Raw genomic sequence first — 24,873 nt, 5'->3', positions numbered from 1 at the left:
TACAGAATAATTACAAAACCCCATTCCCTACCCATGTTAAGAATGGCTTTCTAAATAATAACGTTATTAATATTTCAGCACAGTAACATAAGTGCATAAGTACGTATTTTTTAAATCATATATTTGTTTTTTAAATCACTTTTTCGCTTTGATGTCTATACTAATAAATGCCTAAAAAAAAGAATTTTCGAATATTTATTATGATAGACATCATAAGTAAAACATACAATAAATAAAATAACATACAATAAATAAATGCTATAACATACAACATACAACATATTAAAACTGATTAATATACACCATAAGTAAAACATACAATAAATAAAATAACATACAATAAATAAATGCTACAACATACAATATATTAAAGCTGATTAAACATACAACATAAGTGAAACATATAAATAAAATAACATACAATAAATAAATGCTACAACATACAACATATTAAAACTGATTAAACATACACCATAAGTAAAACATACAATAAATAAAATAACATACAATAAATAAATGCTACCAAAGATAAAAAAAAGTTAAAAGCAAAAAAGAAAAACAAGAATTTTTGAAATAAAGAATTATACATATTTTTTATTTGAATCTTTTGAGATGAGTAATTTATATATTTATTTATCAATTTGCAGACTGTTATCCTCATCTTCATAGTTGTTGTTGTTGTTGTTGTTTCCTATTGCCATATTAAGGTAGATAGAGGCGTTAAATCTCTACGGTTCCAAGTGAGCATTGTCTGAAAATAGCAGTTTCAATCCTACCCAAAGCAGGCCAGAGAATTAGTTTGGCCAAAACGTAGTGAGACAACAACAACTATGGAAGGCAGTAATTACTGGGGATACAGTAAAAAGACTCAGCATTCCTATCCCGTCGCAGCAACAACTGCCTGAAAATAGTTGGCCAAATCATGGAGACACAACAGGAAGTGGAATTGCTAAAAGGAAATACCACCAAGGGTGTACGATAGAACAAGGATTAATTTTTGGTAAGTCATGACGGTTACCATAAATCTTAACGACGTTTGAAAAAGGGTCACCATTTCAGTCGGTCCCGTTTTTGGGGCACCTCCGACATTAGAGAACAGAGTGCTGAAAAAGAACGTTTTTTTTTTTTTTTTTTTTTTTTTTTTTTTCAATTTTCACCCCAAACAAGGCACAGTGCCACTTTGAAGCAGGGGGCTACTATTAGGGAATTAGCGGGGTCATTATGAAGGGAGAAGAGTAGAAAGATGTTTGTTAACATTACACTTGAACTTCTGCATATCATTGCAGTTGGGAAAGCAGAATCCCGGAAGGGAGTTCCAAAGATCCGCAGTTCTGGGGAAGAAACTATTGGAGTAAAAGGCTTTCTTGCACCTAGGGATCTCCACTGTAAAGGGATGAGACTTAGTAGCTTGTCGGGTTTGTCGGGGGTAGTTACGTCGGGGAGGTACAAGTGTTTGCAGTTCGTCAGAGCATTCACCATTAAAGTATTTGTAGAACAGGCAGAGGGATGCAACATCTCGTCGATGGGACAGAGGTTGAAGCCCAGATGACAGTTCAGGACCTATCAGGTTTGCGACTCTTTTTTGAACCCTGTCCAGGAGCGAGGTTGGGTAAAAGAAAACATCGGGTTATAATTAAGTGCAACGAGACTTTAGGATTGATGTTTTATAAAAGTTTCCAAGATATAGGGTTACAAAGAGTATAGTACATTTTCTTTGATAAAAGTCTTTACCCAGGGAAACTGGTCAGTCACATGTTGAAGCTTCTATCGTTCCCATATGTCTGAGGCAGAATTCTTCTTTGTATCTCCCTCCAAGACAGTCCTCTATTCCGATTGGCTGAAACCTCTGGTGACACTGAGAGAACAAAGGAAGGGAAAAGTAGAAGAGTAGGGAGAAAGGAAGAAATAAGGGAAGCATACTGTAGCAGCATCATAGTAGTTCATTACAAGGTCCTGAACTATCATCCAAGCTTCAGCCTCTGTCCCATCAACGCAATGTAGCATCCCTCCGCCTGTTCTACAAGTACTTTAACAGTGAATGTTCCGAGTTGCAAGCACTTGTACCCCCTTTACGTAAATACCCACCACAAACAATACAATCCCACCCCTTCACAGTAGAGATCCCTAAATGTAAGAGAGCCTTCTACTCCAGTATTTTCTTCCCCAGAACAGCTAGACTTTGGAACTCCCTGCCAGGTGCCTGCTTCCCCAACTGTACTGACATGCAGAAGTTCAAGTGTAACGTGAACCGACATCTTGCTGCCCAACTCCCCACCTAGTACCCCTGTAGCCTGTGTCCCTAATAGTAGCCTCCTAAATCAAAGTGGCAATGTGCCTTTTTGAGGGTGGAAATGTAATAAAAAAATTTTTTTTTTTTAAATGGTAATAGCGGTAGTAGTTCGAGAAATTAATTTTTATTCGAGTTATATCGAATTCATTAATATGGACTTTAGGGGCTTTTTTCGTGATGTTCCTGTAAAAATTATTTTATTTTTATTGTTACAAATTACGATGCTTTATTTATATAAGAAAAGCAAAAATAAATTCTTGCGTATTTTATTTAAAACCATAACTTTAGTAAAGGTATTTTTTGTTTAAACAAAATAATACATTTCCAATAAGGTGTAAATAAAAATAATTAGTTCATTATATTTTTCGATCATTATTTGATAAATACTAAAAATTCATTAAAATTGGTTAATTTCCTGATTTTTTGTGATTTTTAAGTAAAGGGAAGTGTCAAAATGTTTATAATGCTTCTAGCATCGGTATTTATTTTGCCCGTACCTCCGTTTAGAGTTATTTCCCCTTTGTTAGCTTTTTACTTCCGGTTGTGCGATGCGAAGAGCACATGTTTATTATTTTTCAACATGGTTCAGTCTAACGTCGTCAAAGGTGTGTACAAATATTCAATTACTTTATAAGATTAACTATTATTTTAGTATAGTTTGACCATTAATATTGATATGGGTTAGATTGGAATGCTGTTGTTAATTTCGTCGTGTGGCATTCGTTTTCTTCGGTTTAACTTATAAACGATTGAAATTGTGTAGAATTTATTATATCTAATATCGCAAAACACGGTTGTTAATGTTCTGCGAGATATTTCCGATAAAGATATATACATATTTGTTTATCATGCTATTATTGTATACACTTTTAGCTTCTCTTTGCTTTAAAGAGACATGAAGATTAAAATAACCCTGCTCTTATCCACAATTCAATTTACTAACGAAAACACTTGGTTATTCATAAATTTATTTGGGCGCTTGTTAAGATAGTCGACAGATCGATTTTTTTTTATATTAATATGCCGTTTAAGCAAAAACAATATTACATACTTAATTGTCATACCGAAAATAGGAATATATCCAGAAATTACGAAAATTCATCGAGTAGAATGTTATTTTTAAGTAATTTTTACGGAAAATTGGGTAAAATTGTATTTTTCTTAGATGTTATAAAGTAGATGGTGAAGAGTTCACACACCGGGGACATAACTCGGAACGCATATTTTAGATTACATGTTCTTGGCGTACAATATTTTAATCTTATAGAGAATAGACTTTTTTTTTTTTACGAAAAACACATTAGCAGTTGTTCTACTCGATGAACTTTTGTAATTTTTTGATATATTACTATTTTCTACATGACAATTAATTACTGTAGGGAAACGTGCGACTTACCTAATTAGCACGTGTGCATAATTCAAACGGGTCGGTTGTGGAATGAAATGAATGAAGAAGAAAGAAACAAAAATGGCTGCCTTATCTCTTTAATAAAGAGATAAAAAATCAACCCTCTTGCATCTCCAACCAGGAGCACCTCATTTGCATATCGGGTGGTCACATTGCAGGCATATAAAGAGACTCTTTATATGCCTGCAATGTGACCACCCGATATGCAAATGAGGTGCTCCTGGTTGGAGATGCAAGAGGGTTGATTTTTTTTTTTTTCTAAGAGAGACGTTCATTTTGAAGTTGGATTTCGAAGAAATAAGTTGAATTAGCAGAAGTACGTTGGGAGTTGAGAGAAGGTGTGTTACGTGTACAGAAGTTTGGAAGTTTGGACAAAAGTGTTAACCTTACCCAGGAAATTATTGGTGTGACGAGCGGAAGAAATAACACTCAAGTTATTGAATTATAAGCTACTTCGGCTCTCGGTGTGTGGTGACTCGAAAGGCAGAAAATGGACAGATTCGACTTTCGCTTGATACCTGAGTTTGATGGATCTACCACTGGACCGTCTGTCGTCGAATGGGTGGAAAAGGCTGAAAAGATCTGTACACTGTGCAGAATTAAAGAACCAGCCACAGTCATTCCTTTGAGGTTAACTGGAGGGGCCTATGCAGTCTACCAGCAACTCTGGGATGAACCAGACTGGGATACAATTAAACACAGCCTGTATACAGCGTTTGGTACAGATCCATTTGTTGCATGGCAACAGTTCACGAGCCGGCAACTTCACCCCAAGGAAACCGTTGATGTGTACCTAGCCGACCTATGAAAGTTGTCGGTACCATTTGGTGGGGTTAACGATAAGATATTAAGATGTGCCTTTTTAGTAGGCTTACCTGAGGAGGTTAGCAAACTGTTGCGGGCATCGTCACGAATTGATGAATTGACAATAGACGAGTCATTAGCCCGAGCTCGAAACATCTGTAAGGAACAGGAGCCAATTGCAGTAGCAACTAGTATTCCACATGCAACAGTCGAACCGCATGGGAGCAATGTAGATTCTCTCCCAGGTAGTAATAAGCGTGTAGGCCCAGTGTGCTATAAATGTGGGGAGGCCAATCATTTTGCTAAGGATTGCCGGAGTGATAGGTGTGTATATCCACGAGCACAGAGAACAGTACAATGCTATCGCTGCAATAAGTATGGGCACATATCTCGCAACTGTTCGGGAAACGACGTTGGGGGCAAGGTACTATCACCACCCTTGCCCCTTGCCAACCAATAAACACAGGATTACCGGTCATTGGTGTTAAAATTGACGATGTGCAGTGTTCAGCACTCATAGACATGGGGTGTTCCCGGTCTATAGTTAGTGCACATTACTGTCAGATGTGGCGGGAGCAACCAGTCGGTATCATGACAATCAATGGTTTATCCCGAGCATGTTGTGGTGAAGGGACGATCACGATCTGTACTGAGAAGGGTGACACAGCCAAAGTTGATGTTCTGGTGATGCAAGAAAAACCCCTTGCCTATGACATGTTGATTGGAATTGATGCAATACAAGCACTAGGAGGCGTCATAATCACAGTGACTGGAGGTGTAATGCTTGGAGAAGGAAAAGAAGTCTGTGCAGCCATGTCTATTGAAGAAATGGACTTCTGTGCTACGTTTGACGACAAGGAAAAGGCGTGGACTGCAAAGTGGAAATGGACTATGAGCCAGGCACCAGATCGGCTGTGCAACACCATTCCAGAGTATGCAGTTTCCACAAAGAATAGGGCCGCATATGAAGAAGAACTTCAGATGTGGATTGATAACGGATGGTTAATATCATACCCACAGGAACGTCTGGGACCACCCAAAGGATTAATTCCACTCTGTTAAACAACCTACTAAACACAAAATTCGGCCCGTAATGGATTACCGAGAATTGAATCAACATGTTGATGCTTTCACTGGAAACTCAGATGTGTGCGCTGCTAAACTAAGAGAGTGGCGTCAGAAAGGGAGTAATGTAGCACTGCTGGATTTGAAGAGAGCCTACCTGCAGATACGTGTCCATGAGTCATTATGGCCATTTCAGACAGTGATAATTAAGGTAAAACGTTATTGTTTGACACGTTTAAGTTTTGGCCTAAACGTAGCACCTTTAATAATGACAACTATTATTAAAACTGTTTTGATGCAGGATGAGACCCCAGCAAAAGCTGCTTCAGCTTACATTGATGACATCTACGTTAATGAGGATATAATGTCTGCAGATGTGGTTCGAGCAAAACTGGAATCGTTTGGGTTAATAAGCAAAGACCCTAAGCGCTTAAGGCCTAGAGGTCTATGAGAAGGGCAATACTTTGCGATGGAAGCGAAGGAGCGCAATTCCAGTGTATTAACAAGATGCATTGTGTTTTCTATTTGCGGTAAATTAGTAGGACATCTACCTGTCTGTGGATGGCTCCGATCGGCAACAGGAGTGTTAAAAAGACGAGTAACTGCAGTAACCAAAGGATGGGACGACATGGTGGATGATGATTCTCTCCAGCAAATGATGGCTGAAATGTTGTCCAAAGTACATAGAAACGACCCTGCCCAGGGTGAGTGGCAAGTATCTGGAAACGAACTGAATGCATGGGTTGACGCAAGTTCACTGGCTACAGGTGTCGTGTTGGAACAGTTGGGTGCTGTTGTGGAAGATGCCTGCTGGCTTCGTCCGAAAAATGATGCCCAGCATATAAATTTGGCAGAACTTGATGCCACGTTAAAAGGGCTTAATCTTGCATTGCAAGGTTGTGCATCTCCACACTGACTCGTTGTGAGTTTACCACTGGTTGACCGAAACCTTGACTGGAAAGGCTCGAGTTAAGATTAGAGCTGCAAGTGAGATGTTAGTACGAAGGAGACTGGCAATAATAAAGCGTCTAGTTGACGAATACAGCTTGCAGGTGGACATTACCTTAGTTTCATCGATGCAGATTTTGGCTGATAGCTTGACTAGAGTACCAAAGAGATGGATTGATGTAATGAGGCAGGGATCTGATCCTCTACAACAGACATGCGCGGCCGTAACAGATCAATTAACACCTGACCAGATCCTTACAATATATCAGCAGAGTGGACATCCCGGAATTCGGAGGACAACATATTTTGTCCGAAGAGTGTGTCCTTCAACTACAAGAGCATCAATCAAGGCAGCTATACGCTCGTGTGAAGAGTGTCAGCGAATTGATCCGGCACCATCCCAATGGCAAAAAGGGAAGCTTGAGATGGAGGACAACTGGTATCGAGTAGGAATGGATGTAACGCATTATGAGGGCAGGCATTTTTTGACCTTGACGGATTGTGGTCCGGCACGTTTCACGATATGGCGCCTGTTGACACGACAGGATGCATCTAGCATTATACGACAGTTGAGAGCTGTCTTTTTTTAACGTGGTGCCCCGCTGGAAATTCTGACTGATAACGCCACTACATTTCGATGTCAAGAATTTCAGAAATTTACGCAGGAATGGGGGATTAAAATGCGTTACCGATGTGCATATTTTCCAGAAGGTAACGGTATAGCGGAGCGGTGTCACCACATCATTAAAAGAATTGCGGCGAGGACACAGTGTTCTATTCCAGAAGCTGTGTACTGGTATAATGTGACACCAAAGGACAATGCAACACCAGCTAATGGAATTTACAGCTATGAGCAGCGTATAAAAGGAATTGATGTCACACCATCAGTGGTTAGCGTTGTCAATACCCCGTATCAAGTGGGAGACCGTGTTTGGGTAAAACCCCCAAATGCTGGGTGCATTGTAAAATTTTGCAGAGGAAAAATAGACAAACTCATAAGTCCTCAGACCATGTTGATTAATGGTGTATCACGTCATGTAAAAGATATCCACCCCTGTTATACCTCTTCTGATTATGAGGATAATGAGGAAGATCACAGAGTTCAGGGATGATCCTGATCGCCTACTGCCTCTACAGGTGAGCATAGAAACACTACCTACAGAACCAGATGAGGGAATGATGGAACATACTAGTGGCAATAGTGATGAGAACGATGGACGTGAGGAAGCCATACCACCAGTTCCTCATCAAAGTACCCGAGAAAGACGAATACTGCCCACCCGCTGTGATTGTGAAACACTGCTTATAGCACCACGAGAGGGAATGATGAAACATACTGAGGAAGATGGAACCGAGGAAGTGATGCCTCCGATTATTCGAAGGAGTACCCGACAAAGACGGATACTGCCCCCTTGCCCTGATTGTGAAACACCGCATAGAGGAATAATGGAACAGACTGGTGGCAATAACGGTGGTAATGAGGAAGATGGCAATGAGGAAGTGCTTCCCCCGATTCTTAGAAGAAGTACCCGACAAAGACGACTGCCCCCTTGCCCTGTGTGTGATCATGAGATCAGAGGGGAGTGTAGGGAAATGTGCGACTTACCTAATTAGCACGTGTGCATAATTCAACGGGTCGGTCGTGGAATGAAATGAATGAAGAAGAAAGAAACAAAAATGGCTGCCTTATCTCTTTATATGCCTGTAATGTGACCACCCGATATGCAAATAAGATGCTCCTAGTTGGAGATAAGAGGGTTGATTTTTTTAGAGGGACGTTCATTTTGAAGTTGGATTTCGAAGAAATAAGTTGAGAGACGGTGCATTACGTGTACAGAAGTTTGGAAGTTTGGACAAAAGTGTTAACCTTACCCAGGAAATTATTGGTGTGACGGGCAGAAGAAATAACACTCAAGTTATTGAATTATAATTACGTAATATTGTTTTTGCTTAAAACCACATATTAAAAAATCAATTTGTCGACTCTATCTTAACAAGTAGCTTTATTTTTCAAAATCGTTTTAATGGCTAAATTTCAGTTACTTTGTAGAATCGTGGGGTTTGTTTTACAATCTACTGAGATACGAAAAAGTAGCCAAAAATTAAAATATAACAAATGTTATCAAAGGCAAGATATGTTACTCTTCTACCTATCTGGAAAAGTTTTTAGTGGTTTTACTCACTTTAAAATGGTTAATCGGTTCAAATTTTATACAGTGTCTGTGCAAACAAGAAAAATTGCGGTGGACTGACCCCTAAATATATGAAGTTTGGAAAATGAGTTAAAAATAAAAAATTATACAAAATACGGTACTATTGCACTTATTGATCCGTGCTGAAATAATAACGTTATTTTAAAAGACATTCTTAACATGAGGAGTGGAGGGTGTTTTGTACCTATTCTATACTTTAACCTTACAATTGAATAAAAAAAACATATAAAACTTTAATTAAACTTGGAAATATGATTAAAAAAATAGAGCGGATCAGTAAGTGCACTAGCGTCCAAAATACTGCTAGAAATCCACCCTGTATATGTTACCGTGACATATAGTGGGTGGGTTTCTAACAGTATCTGGCGGCAAATTTTGTAGTGATCCTGTAAATGTTTTCATGAGAGAATTGTTATGACTGTGTGATAAGAAACTTTCCATAAAATCGACCATTTTTACCAAATTCAAGAAAATTTACTTTTCTGCTTATCTATATAATTTTCGTGTGTTTTCTGATTTGAAGCTTTATTATCTATGCATTTGTTAACATCACTTTTACTTAGCCAAACCACCATACTTTTAAAAATGCACAACAATTTTTGTGAGACTTGCTTTAAAGGCTTAAAAAGATGGTAAATTTTATTTTTTTTAAAGGTAGCTTGTGGAACCGTAAGTCTAATGTCACATAGTCATTACATGTTAACGCTTGGACGCAACATCATTGTGTGTAAAAGTTTTGCAAGGAAACAAAGGAAAGAAATTCAACTCCAGCTTTTTTTAGCTGAAAGAAAAGGCATTTATTAGCGGTCATTTCATCAGCAAACCACTGACACATATTTTCCAAGCCAGCGACAATATGGTCAAATCAGTGTTTTTCTTCTCGGGGTCAATTAACAGTTGAGATTTCTCTCACAAGATTTTTACTCTCGGCAGAATGGAAGAAAACCAAACAGAAAATTACAACAAGCTCACTTTAAGACTTCAACGTAAATTTTATTAAAATAAAAAAAGGTCCAAGTTGTAAAAGATGTGTCATCTTCAGCTATCTGCAACTATGGGCTGGTAACGACCCCGAAGGGAATAATAGTTTGCCTTTGATAAAGGCTGGGTAGAATTCCCGCTGAAGAAGTAGTGCACAGGTTGGAGATTTAGAGGTGTCTTCCAAGATGGATGCTGCTAGCCAGGTATACACGAGGGTCCTCCGAATCAGTCCAATGCCAGGTAATTGCAATAATAATGTTCCGCTCCACGTTTAGGCATTAAAACATCTCAAAGTAGCAAAGTATTTTTCGCTGCCTCGATTCGAGTAAGAAATCCACGTCTGACCAACTCTGCATCTTTTTGGATTCTGGTCTGAAAAGGGAATATTGGCGCCAAGAACATTTTCGGCAGTTAGTTATAACATGCAATTTGATTGGTTAAAATAATTACGTGGCCAGAAAAACCGTCCAATAAAAAGCTTGCTTATTTCTTACACAGTTTCCCACTCTGCAGCTACAACCAGCTGCTATGTCTGCAGCTTGCCCCATGATACATGGTTGTCTGACAATTTTGTTAAAAGTTCAAAGAACTAACGAATCCTGCATCTTGTTTAAAAGTTTTTGTCGCAGTCACATGTGCTTAAAAGTTCTGTCATACCACCACCTGGTTAAAAAAAAAAATCTCTCGCCAGCATGTAGTTAAAAACAATTTTTTTTCTCCCTCTTCCTCCGCTGAGACATTACCTCATGCCACGACTTGGTCATTTGCATATGTGAGATGTTGTTACTGCTACATACGTGTCAGTGGCTTTGTTACATTAAATCTAAAATTGATTACCAATTGGATTAGAGTAAGCTTTTATCATCATCATCATTATTTAAGCTTGAAATTCTTGATCAAATCCCAGCAAAATTGTCTGCCATATTGGTAAACATGCTGGCTTGGTTAAGTAAAGGTGACAATAGCAAAAGCATAAATAATAAATTTTCCAATCAATAGATGCACATGAAAATTATTAAGGAAGTCAAAAATTAAAATTTCTTGCATCTGGTAATAGTTCTGTGTTATCTACTTGGTGTTTTAATCGCTTTTTCTCTTGTTAACTATACTGCACGATTGACAGTTTATCTAAATAGAGTACGACATGCGCAAGAAAAAATTTTCCTTTGGTTGAGAGTCATAATGCTTCTTTTATAAACTTCGAAATTATTTTTATTCGTCAATTTAAAGACTCGAAAGTTACTTTCAATTCTGAAAAGGGCTTCGATGTAAGCAGTGCCGTTCGATTTTGAATAGGTTATAATGGCTGATTTTGGGTTTATTATCGTGACACTTTTAAAGTGAAAGTAAGTTTTGTGGTAAAAAATCTAAAAGATGCAATTTGTTGATTCCCATAATGAAGAAATTGGATAAAAATTAGAATGGGAAAAACTGAAGAAAAAAAAGACGGATATTGCAACAAACAAGTATAGCGGGAAGGGGGGGGTACTTATTGAATCAATGATCCTGTTTACTCTTCCTTCTATCTTAAATGTAGCTAATCTTCTAATTGAAGGGTAATCTCCTGATATTTACATGAAATTACAAATGCATAATTATAACGCCTGCATCCTATCACTCGGCTGTTCTCTAAACCATGAACCCTTGATCCTTAACCCTTAGGCTATGCTGGCTGTTAATTTTTTAACACCTAGTTTTTACTATTACAAACAACTCATTAATCAATGAATGAAACCCATGTTTGAATGTTTGTATTGTTTTTTTATGAAAAAAATTATTTTTCAAAGACCCTAGACTTGATTTTATGTGCCACACAAAATATTTCCTAGGCCAGTTCTGTTGACATTCCTTGGTAGGGGCATCTCAAGCAATTAGCAATCAACTAATCTCTTTTCCAAGGGTGAAAAGGCAGAGCCTGGGAAGGTGAACTTCCTAGAACTGCAAGAACCATACCTCAACCAAAAGAGCAAGCTATCATCAAAAATAGCAAAGATTTTTCCGGTTTTATTTTCGTACTAGCTTTACCCTGCCACGCGTTGCTGTTGCTCAATTTGGTGTAATGGAAAAGTCTAATAAAAAGAGAAAATGCATGTTTTTTATATTCTTAGTACAACAATCGACTCGCACCAAAAAAAAAGAAAAAAATGCGAAAATGTAAGAAGTGGTACGCTTGCAGTACATAATGGTTTGATATGTTAGTGTTTTTATTTAATGTAAAATCTTTAATCATCTCGAAGAACACAGTGTTTATGTCTGTATTTGCAGAAGACAAATGGTCGCAGGCTCTGTTAACTTTGGGTAAATAAGTTCCAAACTATCTAAAACAGTGTCAGAGTGGTTTAATTTGAACTGACTTTCGCGAACGTAACGTAATCAACGGTGTCCGCCGGCAGTTGTATGTTTGAAAGATACAGCTAGGTTTGACAAAAAAGTTGTGGGAAACTTAGTATGTAGCAAATGTAATTTCGTTAATGAAGAAGAAGCATTCATAAAACACGTACAGAATTCTTTAGTAAAGAAAAAGCAATCATAATTTTCTGATCTTAATTGGACTTTTATCTGGTTCTTTAATTTGTTTTTGTTTTTCAATTTGAATGCAAGTAATTACACGATCTAAATATGCAAATAATAAAATTAAATAGTAAATTGCTCATAGTTAGAATCGTCAGTTAGTCGTCCAAACTGGAAGTAAAAGCCAAGTTTATGATTTGCAAGTAATGATCTCATTGTGTTGTAATGGTAATAATTGTTTTTTTTGTTTTTGATTTTCAAGTGTAATGCAAGTAATTTCATGATATGGTTGCGTTGTAATAGTAATTTGTAAAGAAATGAGATGTTAGTTTAAAAGAAATTGTGTAGTTGGAAGCAGTAATAAATGAAGCTCATAGTTAGATTACTCGGTTGGAGTCGTCGAAACCGGAAGTATAAACATAGTAGTCTTGCAGTGTGCGTCTTACAGAAGGAAGAAATGCAAAACAATACAATGTAATCTTAATCGGACATTTAGCGTGTTTATTTATTTGTTTTTGTTTTTGTTTTTTAAGTAAAATGTAAGTAATATCACGGTATCGTTGCGTTCGAATAATAAATGGTAACTAAGAAATTGTTTGTTTATTTAATAAGTTTTCAGTAGGCAGTACTAATAAATAAAGCTCATATTCAGATTCTGCGGTTAGAGTTGTCAAAACCGGAAGTAAAATCTGAGTAGTCACGCAGTTTGTGTTCTACATTAAAGGGGGAAAAAAGCAAAAAGGCAAAAAGATAATGTTAATCGGACCATAATTCTTTTCTTTTTTTTTTTTTATGGGAGAGAAGCGAAAAAAATAGAAAAAAAAATAGAAAAAAAAAAGGAAAATAATGGGTTTAATAACCTTCTACGATTCCAAACCGGTGTTTAATCTTACTGTTTCTTGTGGACGTGTTCCCAGCGGTGTTAAGTGGTAGCAGGAGTAGTAGGAATTTAATAGAGAGAAAAGATTTACAACTTCCATTGATTATAACCGGTTTTAGCAGTGAACTCTCACTGGGAAAAATATAGGAATGTACGGTTATCAAGGAAGTGTAATGCTAATAGGCCTATAGCACACCTCAGATCCTGTGCTGCAGTTTGTGCACATTACAATTGCATGTAATGTCTTGATTTTTAATCCTATAAAGATCAAACTCAGATGGGAAAAAATGAGTTCATTTTATTTATATAGATAGAAGAAGATATAATAGAGATAGATAGATAGAGATAAATTCTAATGTACCACTTTACTCCTCCTGTTGACGTTCATAACTTTGGCCATTCCTGGGTTCCAAGTAGTGACTTAGTATCTGCTATCAAAAAGATCACCACTCTGATGAAGATCGCAGGTTTCAAAGGGTCCTGTTATATCAGATTACCACTCATCTGATGTTGTCAAGATCATGAAGGCAATTATCCAGCGTTGGTCATCGGAGTTATACCACTGAGGAGCAGAGGTTATTTATTTTTAAGCAAGAAAAATAAATAATCCGACAGTTTTCTTTTTCTTTTTTATATTAAAAAACATTATTCTAAGTAAAAGTTATGATGTTGCACTTGTGTAGAAAAAAGAAAAAAATCCTTCTAAATACACTTTAGTTATTGTTTTTGGACCGACTTCATTCTCAAATTTTGGGCAATTTTTTTTTTTTTTTTTCATTTTCAACCCATAAAGTCAGGCTCTGTTTTAAAATGATGTCGAGACTGATGGCAAGCAAAAAGGAGTTTCAGCAAAGCAATCTTGCATTGTCTGGTCATTTACAAACTAACTCTGTTACTTCAGAAGATGATGGGGGTTCTCCTCTCTCACTGCTGCTGCAAGGGGAAAAACTTTCCTCTTTCATTATATCTCAGGAGAAGGTGAGGCTTTATTTCCTTGCTGTACCAATTATTACATCATCTGTTTCTTTCTCTCACTGAATTTGTTTTTCCCAAATTCTGGGAACATCATTGGTGTCTACTCACCATAGGTGAACTGTGCCAGTTACAAAACCAACACATGATGAGAAAAACAAATTTATTTTTCTCTCTTGATTTTGCATTTCAATAATTAAATTGCAGGTTACTTTTTTTTTCTTTTAGAAAATTAAAATTTCATATAAACCTTTTTTTCAACTCAATAATATTGTCACGCTAACTCCAAAGAAAATTTAAAAGATTGTCTATAGTGTTTTGGGAGGGAATTAATCCCTATTTTAGTCACATAAATTTATTTGGCATACAAATCATGTTCGTGCTCAAGGAAATGTTTGCCTTTTCTCAAAACAGAGAAAAGAAGGAAAAAAAGGGTCGGATTCAAAATTCTTCTTAACAATCAGCGATCGATTTCTTCTCCAAAAAGCCATCATATTTTTCTTTTCGTCCTCTTCCCAACTGAAAGCAATTTCATGTGCATGAAATAAAATCTCACTGCCTGAAACAAAAAAAAATGTCTTTTTATATTGCCGCCTTGAACCACGATAGCATCTAAATTTGCATTTGTCTTATTTTTGTATTTGATGGGTTTTGGGTTTGAATGCCAGCGCTTCCTCTATGCGGTTATTACAGGATTCCAACCACACTTATAATTGGAGATCTTTTAATCATTTTATTAGTGATTTCACATTGTATACTTTCTAATTTTGATGTAAACTTTATTCCCATGTATTGCTACTTGAAGCCAGGATTGTGTGCAATCCATAAAATTTTATAAACTTTCTACATATTCTAACATTAACATTTTTCTCAAAAAAAAGTTTTGCTTATTCAACCAATCATTTTATTTGCCCAAACAAAATATAATTTAAGAGACCAAACTTTTTATTTTTCAGGTTTTTATTTTCGGTTAAAGGACAAATCGACCCCGTTGAATCTCAAGCTAAAATTAATCCGATACGCATGGAATAACGATTCAATCATAATCGCCAACAAAGTTCCAGTTCTTTTGGATTGCATTGGTGGATTTTTGATTAACAAAAAACGGTAAAGTTTCTCTTTTTATTTTCACATTCATCTTTATGATTAGCAATTGTTTTTTTTTTTTTTACATGGTAGTCACCACTTATCAAGGCCCGGAAGCCACTCGGGGATAAGGGTTATTGCATATACAGTAATCAATGGGATAATATCGTAGTAATCATTAGTAATGGAGATTTGATGAAGTGTCTTAGTTATGGGGGCGGTTTATATTTATTTATTTATGGTGCAGATGTAGAATTACATATATTTATAAAAGTAAAAGTACAGAAAATTTTTATGATTTCTATACTTGTCATGAAACAGACGTTATATTCCAAAAAGCATGTATTTGATCAAGTAATTTTTATTTATTTATTGAAGAAAATAAAATTTTACAATTGTTAGCGATTAAATATTTTTGCCAGTCATTGATAATCTCTTACTTATAGAGAAATAGATACATCTCATTAGTCGAATCGAGTTGTTCACCCGTGTTAGTTGTTTGCCCTTGAATTTAAATGCATCCAAAACAAATATGGCAACTAGTTACTCTCCTATGCGGCATATTTGATTTTCTTAAATTAAAAAAAAACTACTTGATCGATTTATGTGATTTTTGGAATATGATGTGTTCATTCCATGATGAGTATGTACAATACAACGCGTGTTCTGCATTTTCTGTATATTTATTTTTTAAAATAAGTGTAATTATAAATAAGTACAATTTCAATTTTATACATTTGTCTGAATTGGAATGAACTTGTCACCAGAAAAAAAAGTGTTTAATGATGAAGCATAATCATACATTTTACGAATGAACTTGTCAAAAATGTCAGGAAAAAAATTAATGCTTCACCAGCGTTCACACGTGTTTTCATATAAAATTATGTCTAAATCGGTGAATTTTAAAAAAAGAAATGAGAAAGTCTCTTGAGCCAGAAGTTTAAAAAAATGAAATGGTATAAAAAGAAGAGGAAAAAAAAAAGGGAAATATCTCATTATGAAAATAGTGAAGAATTTCTTTCCAAATTTCTTTAAGACTAACGGGGGGGGGGGATACACTTAAATACTTAAATATATTTTAATGTATGAAGATTTCAGATTTATTATTACAGAACCAATTCTTTTGATTGCAAAACTTTTAAGAAAAAAAATTACTTGGATGCCATCAGCTAGAATCAAAACCAAAACATTTAGCGCTTCAGTTGTGTTTTCTACTGTTTAAACTATCTACAGATGAGAAAGATTTAAAATTAAACCACTTCAAGCTATGAATGAATTTGTGCACACATAAAACTAATAGAAATATATCAGCTATATTTCTGTATGCATCATCCATCCAAACAAAATGTTACTCATTATACGCCATCCTTAGTGTATGATTACTATTTCCTGTTAATTTCAGTGTCATTTGACCAGTAGTTTAAGAGTTTATCGGGTAAATATTTACACACAGACACACACATACATATATCTACTATTGTATTTATATAGATTAGAATGTGTGGGTCTAACTTGCTCTCTGCTTTCTTCAACATTAGAAATGGTTTTGTCCAGCAGTATTTTAAAAAAATTTTTTATTTGAACAAGTAGAAAAATAATTACAAGTAAAAATAAATTTTATTAAATTATAAGAGATTTTTCATATTTGTTACTGTCAAAGAGTTCTTAAAATCCAGGGGCCATAACTACAATCCATGATATTGACATCTCTTTTGCTTTCCTTGCTTTCAATTAAAATCCACCATTCTAAAATAGAAAATGGTAGACCGCTGAGATCTTTTTTGTAAAAACTAAAATAGTGGTGTTTATTAAGCTATAGTCGACAAATGGATTTTTTTAAATATATCGTTTTAAGCAAAAACAATATTACATACTTAATTGTCATATTGAAAAAAGTAATATATCCAAAAATTACAAAAATTCATTGAGTAGAACAACTGCTATTGTGTTTTTAGTAAAAAAAAGTTTATCGCAACAAATATATCAGCCATGATACAAGTAATCTGAAATATTCTTTTCAGAGTTATGTCCCCTGCATTTAGCCTTGTACTGCCGGCCCTGTAGGTGGGGCATTAAAATACACCGATTGGTCCCCTGCAGAGGGTAAAAGTCCCTCAATGGGGGTCCTGGATATGACCTTAAACTATATCCAGTGGTGAGGCCCCAGCTTGTGGGCTTTGGGGAGTGTGGAGCCACCCTTTAATTACCATTGGTCCCAGGTCCACTCTGACCCGGAGTGGTAGTACCTGTTAGGGTTCCAACTATGGGTTAAATAGAAACCGACTTAAAAACAACAAATATATTCTACTAAAAAATTTTTCTTCAAAATCTTTGGATTCGGCATTAAATAACCCGATAAGGGTTGATATGCCGTAAAACAAAAACAACCAACCAACCTTGTACTGCCTACTTTATAACGTCTAAGAAAATTGCGATTTTACCCAATTTTCCATAAAAATTACTTTTAACTAAAAATAAATTTCTACTCAATGATTTTTCATATTTTTTGGATATATTACTATTTTCGGTATGACAATTAAGTACGTAATATTGTTTTTGCTTAAAGCAACAGATTTTGAGAAATCAATCTGTCGACTGTATCTTAAAAAGCACCAAAATAGTTCTAGAAGATTTATTCATTTTTTTGTATTGTTTGGAAATTTTCCTAATTCTGACGTGACCCCGTATGTATGTAAAAGTGGCTTAATGTAAAATGGCACTTATTTGAAGTCGCATTTTTCTGCACAAAACATTTAGATAAAACTTCACAACGATAATCATCTTGTGTATGCATGAGAGAGAGAGAAAAATATTTCATTACACGCAGTTACATTATACACGACCACTCCCTCTCCTCACTGAAGCTACTTGAGGAATCCCACATTTTGGAACTGCTTGCTTAAGTTGTCAGCCAAAAAAGTAAAACGTCTGGATGTCAGAAAAAAAATGAGAAACAAAAGTAAGACTGATTAAGTATGCTTTAATTTTGGTTTGCACGTGGTCGCAATTTACCATACAATTCGTTAATATGAAAACTGAAAGATAGAGGAATAATTTTCTTTGACAATGATTTAAAGTACAAAGTAATTATGTTAATAACCTAGTGAGGGATGCCCATTTCTCTTCCTTGCGATCTCTTTCCCGTTGCGAATCTTTCTCTTTATTATCATTATTTTCATGGCAAGTGCTCGTCTGTGCTCCAATCTATGGTCCTCCCCTCACCAAACTTTCACAAAAAACACTCGTCTAGCAGAAATCACTATGAATAATTTCACCCCACCCCTTATCTGTATCTAAACCTAAACGTAGGTTCCATGAACAAAGCTTCTTTCTCAGAACCGCACACCTATGGAACTCTCTTCCGTTTCCCTGCTTCCCAACTGACTACAATATGGTCATCTTCAAGTCCAATGTAAACAAGTTCTTGATGAGTCATCCCGATAGTAATCCAATTTATGAAATTTCCACTACTAACGATTACTATGATATTGTTTCATTGACTACTGTACACTTATTAACCCTTATCCTTAAGTAACCTCTAGGCCTTAATAAGTGGTGACTCCTTTGTAAAAAAAAAAAAAAAAAAAAAATTCGATAGGAAGCGATAGAGCAACAAAATTTGGCACACTTATTAGTCTTTCTCTACATAGGAACCACCCAGAGTTATGCATTTCTCCCATCGTTTGATGCAGCTCTGGAGACCGTTGTTGTAGAACACCCCAGGTTGGTCCTCCAACCATGACGTGCCTTCAGAAATCAAGGCTGCATCATCTAGGAAACGCTTTTCTTTCAAAAACAACTTCATGGCTGGGAAGAGGTGAAAGTCAGAGGGTGCAAGGTCAGGTGAGTAGGGAGGATGGGGAAGGATTTCATAACCACACGCCCGTGCTTCTGATCTGTCGACATGCGAGTTGTGGACCGGAGCGTTGTCCTGCAGAAGGGTATCTTTGCTGATCTTGCCCCGCCTCTTGATTTTGATAGCTTCCTTTAATTTCCTCAAAAGTGAAGCATAATAGTCTCTTGTAATTGTGGTACCCTTTGCTAAGAAATCTGTCATCACTACGCCCTCCTGGTCCCAGAAGACTGTGAGCATGACCTTGCCAGTGGAGGGCTGCACCCTTGCCTTTTTTGGAGGTGGTGAGTCCAAGTGCTTCCACTGCATTGACTGGGCTTTGGTCTCTGGATCATAGTGATGGACCCAGGTTTCATCCCGTGTAATCAGTCTTTTGAAAAACTTTGACTCCTCTTCTTGGCACATCTCCAAATTCATCCTCGAGCACTCAACGTATTCTCGCTTCTGGAATGGTGTAAGCAACCTGGGAATCCATCTGACAGACACCTTATGCATATGCAAATGGTCATGAATGATAGTTTCCACAGACCCTGTACTAATCTTGACATCTTGGGCTATTTGGCGATCTTCCAAAATGGCAGCCTCAACTTTTTTTTTTTTTTTTTTACATGGGGGGTCACCACTTATGAAGGCCCAGAGGCCACTCGGGGATAAGGGTTATTGCGTGTACAGTAATCAATGAGATAGTATTGTAGTAATCATTAGTATTGGAGATTTGATAGAGTGTCTTACTTAAAGGGGGCGGTTTGTCAGGAATTTGTTTATGTTGGATTTGAAGACATCCAAGTTGTAGTCAGGTGGGAAACAGGCGAACAGAAGAGAGTTCCACAATTGTGCACTTTTGAGAAAGAAGCTCTTCTCATGGAATTTACGTTTGGATTTAGGCATAGATAAAGAGCCGGGAAAATTATTGACAGTAGTTTAAGCCAGACGGGTGTTTCTCGTGAAAGATTGGCGAGGGCGGACAACAGATTGGAGCTCAGACGAGCACTTGCCATGTAAATAACGATAAAACAAAGACAGGCTCGCAATGTCTCTTCTGTGGGAGAGAGGCTGCAGGGAAGAGAAAAGGGCATCCCCCACCAAACCATGAAGTCTATTTTGTATTCTGTCAAGGCATGATAGGCTGTTTTTATTAGCTCCTGCCCAGATATGTCAACAGTACTCCATCCTTGGATGTACTTGGCTTTTATACAGATAGAGAATTGCATCAGTAGTGAAATATCTTCTGGAGTGGTAGAAGGATCCCACCATTTTCCCAGCATCTCTGGCAACAGATTTGATGTATGTGTTCCATTTCAGATCAGGAGTAAAGGTCAAACCCAGAAGCTTTTCAAAACATGGAGCCTCCCCAAGACGAGAGCCATCCATTTCAATTGATGCCAGACAAGGATCAGAGCGTTGAGGATGTAAAGATAGAAGCTTTGTTTTAGATGCATTAAAAGTGACCAGCCACCTCTTCCCCCATTGTACCATGCGCTCAAGATCAGAGGAGAGAGAATTAGAGAAAACTTTGTCATTTACAGCCTTTGATGTGTTGCCATAGATGGTCATGTCATCAACATAGATGTCAACGAATGATTTAAGTATGTGTTTTGGGAGATTATTGATATAGATCAGGAAGAGAGTTGGGCCCAGGATGGACCCCTGGAGGACTCCAGCATTAATACTGTGGGCCTCTGATTTCTGCCCATCAACCACTACTCTTATGAACCTATCAGAGAGAAATGATTTAATGATTGAGAAACATTTCCAGTAATACCGTAGCTGGAAATCTTGTGAAGTAGGCCCTTATGCCATACCTTATCGAAGGCCTTCGATATGTCAAGAGCAATTGGCCTGGAAAGGAAACCTTTGTCAAGAGATTCACTAATCCTATGAGATATAACCGTTAGCACGTCTGCTGTAGATCTTGCGGAGCGGAAACCATATTGCATGTCACTAAGAAGGTTGTTTCTGTTGAGGTGGTTGACTACTTTTTTATTTAATATGGATTCCAACAACTTACTCATGACACACAGGAGACTTATTGGTCTGTACTGAGAGGGAGATGACTTTTCACCTGAGTTCTTAAGTACAGGGCATACTGATGAGGTTTTCCAGTGTGTTGGAAAGCACTTCTTAAGGAAACCCTTAAACAGTTTTGTAAGTATGGGAGCAAGTTCTGGTTGGAGCTTTTTCAGCACTATAACTGGAATGCCGTCAGGGCCAGTTACTTTACTGAAATCAAGGTTCTTGATTAGCTTGGCGACCTCACGCACAGATATTTGTATGTTGCATAGTGTTTTGTCTGTTATAGGAGGAAATACAGGGAGTTGATGGCCATTGTCACATAGGGTAGAATTAGCTGCAGAGTTCTTGGCAAATAGTCTGGGCTTGTCTGATGCTGATGAGATGACTTCAGGTCCATTGATGATCGTTGGGATAGAACGCACGCTTCTGTTCAAAATCCTGTTTGCTATTTGCCAGAACTGGTGCGAACCAAGCCGCTGATCAGCTACTTTGGATTTAACAGACTGAGTATATAGCTCTCTTGCATTTTTTATTACTCTTTTACAGTGGTTGCTGGCAGTCCTGAAATCAGCTTTAGTCTCGGTGCATCTATTATGTTGGTAGCTATGGAAAAAGTGATTTATGTGCGCGATGGCAGCAGCACCTTCAGGGGAGAACCATGGCTGGCTATTAGGTTTTTGTTGGAATTTTTTGGATGGTATGAATCAGTTTATGCCTACAATTAAGCATTCGGTCAGGTCTGATACTATAGAGGACACATCCTTTTTAAACATGGAATGCAGAGGTAGGTCAGATATGAATCTACGGAAGCTACTTGACGGACAGATGCCTCATCAATGGCAGAAGGGGGGGGGCGATTAGGTCTGGGAGCTGTTTCCACAGACTTCCGGCCATGTTTGAATTCACAATGCCAGCGTTTTACAAGGTCATATGATGGGACATTATACCCATAAGTTTCTTTCATTTCATCAAAAGTCTCCTGTGGTGTGTGTCCTTTCTTCTTCCAGTTATTGCGTAAGAAAAAAAAACATCCAAAGAGTATTATCACAAACAATATCATCATCATCATCATCATGTCTATTTTACATGCTGACATCTGTTGGATGGCTTATAGGAATTGACTTCCAAACCAACCTAATTCTGACCAAGTATTTATATAGGGTGTCCCAATAAAATGTTTACACTCTTTAAATGACCATAAACCCAACATTTATTATAAGAAAAAGTTCATACATCAGAATAATGTGAACAAATATAGAAACCAGCTAATTATCGAAAGTGTTCAAATTAATGGCAATTGTGGTCCATGAACAGCTGCCAACACTCATGGATTGGATCAAAAACGTTCCTAATCAGTTCAATTGTTATGTTGACACATCTTCTTTCAATGGTTGATTTCAATTCATTCTAGTTCGTTTTGTGGTGTGAATCCTGTGTTTAACATGCCTCCCCATATCGCCCCCACCCCAAAGAGAAAAATCCAGGGGGCTCAAATTCGATGAATGTGGACAATACTTGATACTTTCTCTTCGTCCGAACTAACCATTTCGCAAGAGACTATCAAGATATGCTCTTATGTCATGATAATAGTGGGGAAGTGCTCCATGCTGCTGGTAGTGCCATTCTTTATTCCTAAACATCTCTTGGGAACGTGGCATAGCGTATTCATGTAGCAAGTTGAGATAATTTAAAGAGTGTATACATTTTATTGCAACACCCTGTATATCTCTCTTTCTCTCGAATCCATCCTTATCGATTTTTATGTTTTTTTCTTGACTTTTCTCTTCCAACTGACCCTGCTCCTAAACACTCTCATTTGTTCTTTTGATGTGACCAAACCAACAAAGTCTCCTTTTCTGCACACATCCCCCTATACTGTCTAGATTTAATCTTCCTCTGAGGTCTCAAATCTAAGTCTGCCTTTAAGCTTCATATTACACATCCATTATATAATCCTCATATCATTTCTTTCCATGCAACGCATATTCTCAATCCTCGCTGCTCAAGTTTCACTTCCATACATCATTACAATTGCACATGACAGTTCTCGATTCTCTCTCCTCTGATCTCGAGCGCGTGGTTCAGTGGGGGAAGATGTGGCTGGTTTCCTTTAATGCATCCAAAACCAAACTCCTATCCTTGCATCATCAACGCTCTGATCCCCAGCTGGCATCAATTGTGATGGATGGCTCTCGTCTGGGTGAGGCTCAGTGTTTTGACAAGCTTCTGGGTTTGACCTTTACTCCTGATCTGAAATGGAACACGTACATCAAGTCTGTTGCCAAGGTCGCTGGAAAGATGGTGAGATCCTTCTACCGCTCCAGAAGATATCTGATGCAATTCTCTATCTATATAAAAGCCAAGTACGTCCAAGGATGGAATACTGTTGCCATATCTGGGCAGGAGCTGCTAAAAACAGCCTATCCTGCCTTGACAGAGTACAAAATAGACTTCGTGGTTTAGTGGGGGATGCCCTTTTCTCTACCCTGCAACCTCTCTCCCACAGAAGAGACGTTGCGAGCCTGTCCTTGTTTTATCGTTATTTCCATGGCAGATGCTCGTCTGAACTCCAATCTCTGGTCCCCCCTCGCCAATCTTTCACGAAAAACACCCGTCTAGCTGAATCCACTATGAAAAATTTCCCCCACTCTATATCTTTGCCTAAATCAAAACGCGGATTCCATGATCAAAGCTTCTTTCTTAGAACTGCACGCCTGTGGAACTCTGTTCCGTCTGCCTGCTTCCCTCCGGACTACAGCTTGGATGTCTTCAAGTCCAATGTTAACAAATTCCTAATGAACCGCCCCCCCCCTTAAGTAAACACTTCAGCAAATCTCCACACTAACGTAATGTACTTGCAATAACCCTTATCCCTGAGTGGCTTCCAGGCCTTGATAAGTGGTGATCACTGTGTAAAAAAAAAAAAAAACCATATGCAATCTATATTCCCATTGTGGACATATATATAATATTTAGGCAAGACAAATGCTAAGGCAAATTATGTGAAATTCGTTTTTATTTATTTTTCTTTCCAGAAATGGTCTATCAGATGAAGATGTTGGTGCTGTCTGGGAATGCCTCAACTCGTTACTACATTCCAATAAATTGCGAGGAAGCAAAGAAAGATTGTTTCTAAAACCATCGTTTTGTCAGGTAATAGAAATTCCGTTCTTAACCAGGATTTGGCCTATATTAAAAAACAAAATAAAGAAAAATCTGAAAATCGTAACACAGTAAAAATATAATATATCAAAACCCATGTAAATTAATCAAGTAGTTTTATTTTTATAAAGAAAATCAAATTTTATGAATAACTAAAGAGCAGCTGTCTTGCTCGCAATCTTGAAAAAAGCCTTAAAAATATAAAGGGAGATGATTCAACATAATTCAAACTGACAAGAGTTTTATTGTAATGCTTACGAATTTCTATTAATTGCTTAAAAATGATTTTATTTCAAAGTAAAACTACTTGATCAATTTATGTGATGCCTTCGGGACAAGATCAAAGTGTAGTATCTGTTCTTCAGATGCTGCACTTCTATTTCTTGTTCTCTTTCGGTGGAGGAGAAATCCTTCACAACTGAGACAATTTTTATTTTTGTACCTTTTCTCCACGTTAAAAAACGACCCTGGTGTCTAACTCTGTCCCGTGGGGAGGCATAGTAAATAGGTACATCACAGGTCTGTAAATCATACAGATTTTTCTTTATTTTTATTTTTTAATATGGGGACAAGAACCATAAATTCTTCTATCTTTGCTTTTAATTATATATTCTTATGAAATGCTGATGCAAATGCAAAATTAAAAGTAAAACAATATCAGATTGACTTTTAAAACAAACTACTTAT

General features: G+C 37.0%; 1 protein-coding gene across 1 annotated transcript in view; it reads left to right on the top strand.

Annotated features, from left to right (window-relative positions):
* Positions 1–2,770: 2,770 nt before the first annotated feature.
* The window catches only part of LOC145277549 (unhealthy ribosome biogenesis protein 2 homolog), a 115,787-nt gene continuing 93,684 nt past the window's right edge, over positions 2,771–24,873 (top strand). Inside the window, exons 1-3 of the mRNA XM_080129019.1 lie at positions 2,771–2,895; positions 15,029–15,179; positions 24,060–24,177. Coding sequence (XP_079985145.1) covers positions 2,871–2,895; positions 15,029–15,179; positions 24,060–24,177 — 294 coding nt within the window. The 5' untranslated portion in view covers positions 2,771–2,870. The remainder of the gene's footprint in view (positions 2,896–15,028; positions 15,180–24,059; positions 24,178–24,873) is intronic.

Source organism: Euprymna scolopes, chromosome 6, assembly GCF_053919585.1.
Source record: "Euprymna scolopes isolate OS-2025 chromosome 6, ASM5391958v1, whole genome shotgun sequence".
Classification (NCBI taxonomy): Eukaryota; Metazoa; Mollusca; class Cephalopoda; order Sepiida; family Sepiolidae; genus Euprymna; species Euprymna scolopes.
The sequence above is the reverse complement of the archived record's forward strand: the minus strand, read 5'-3'. Positions and strand labels throughout refer to the sequence as shown.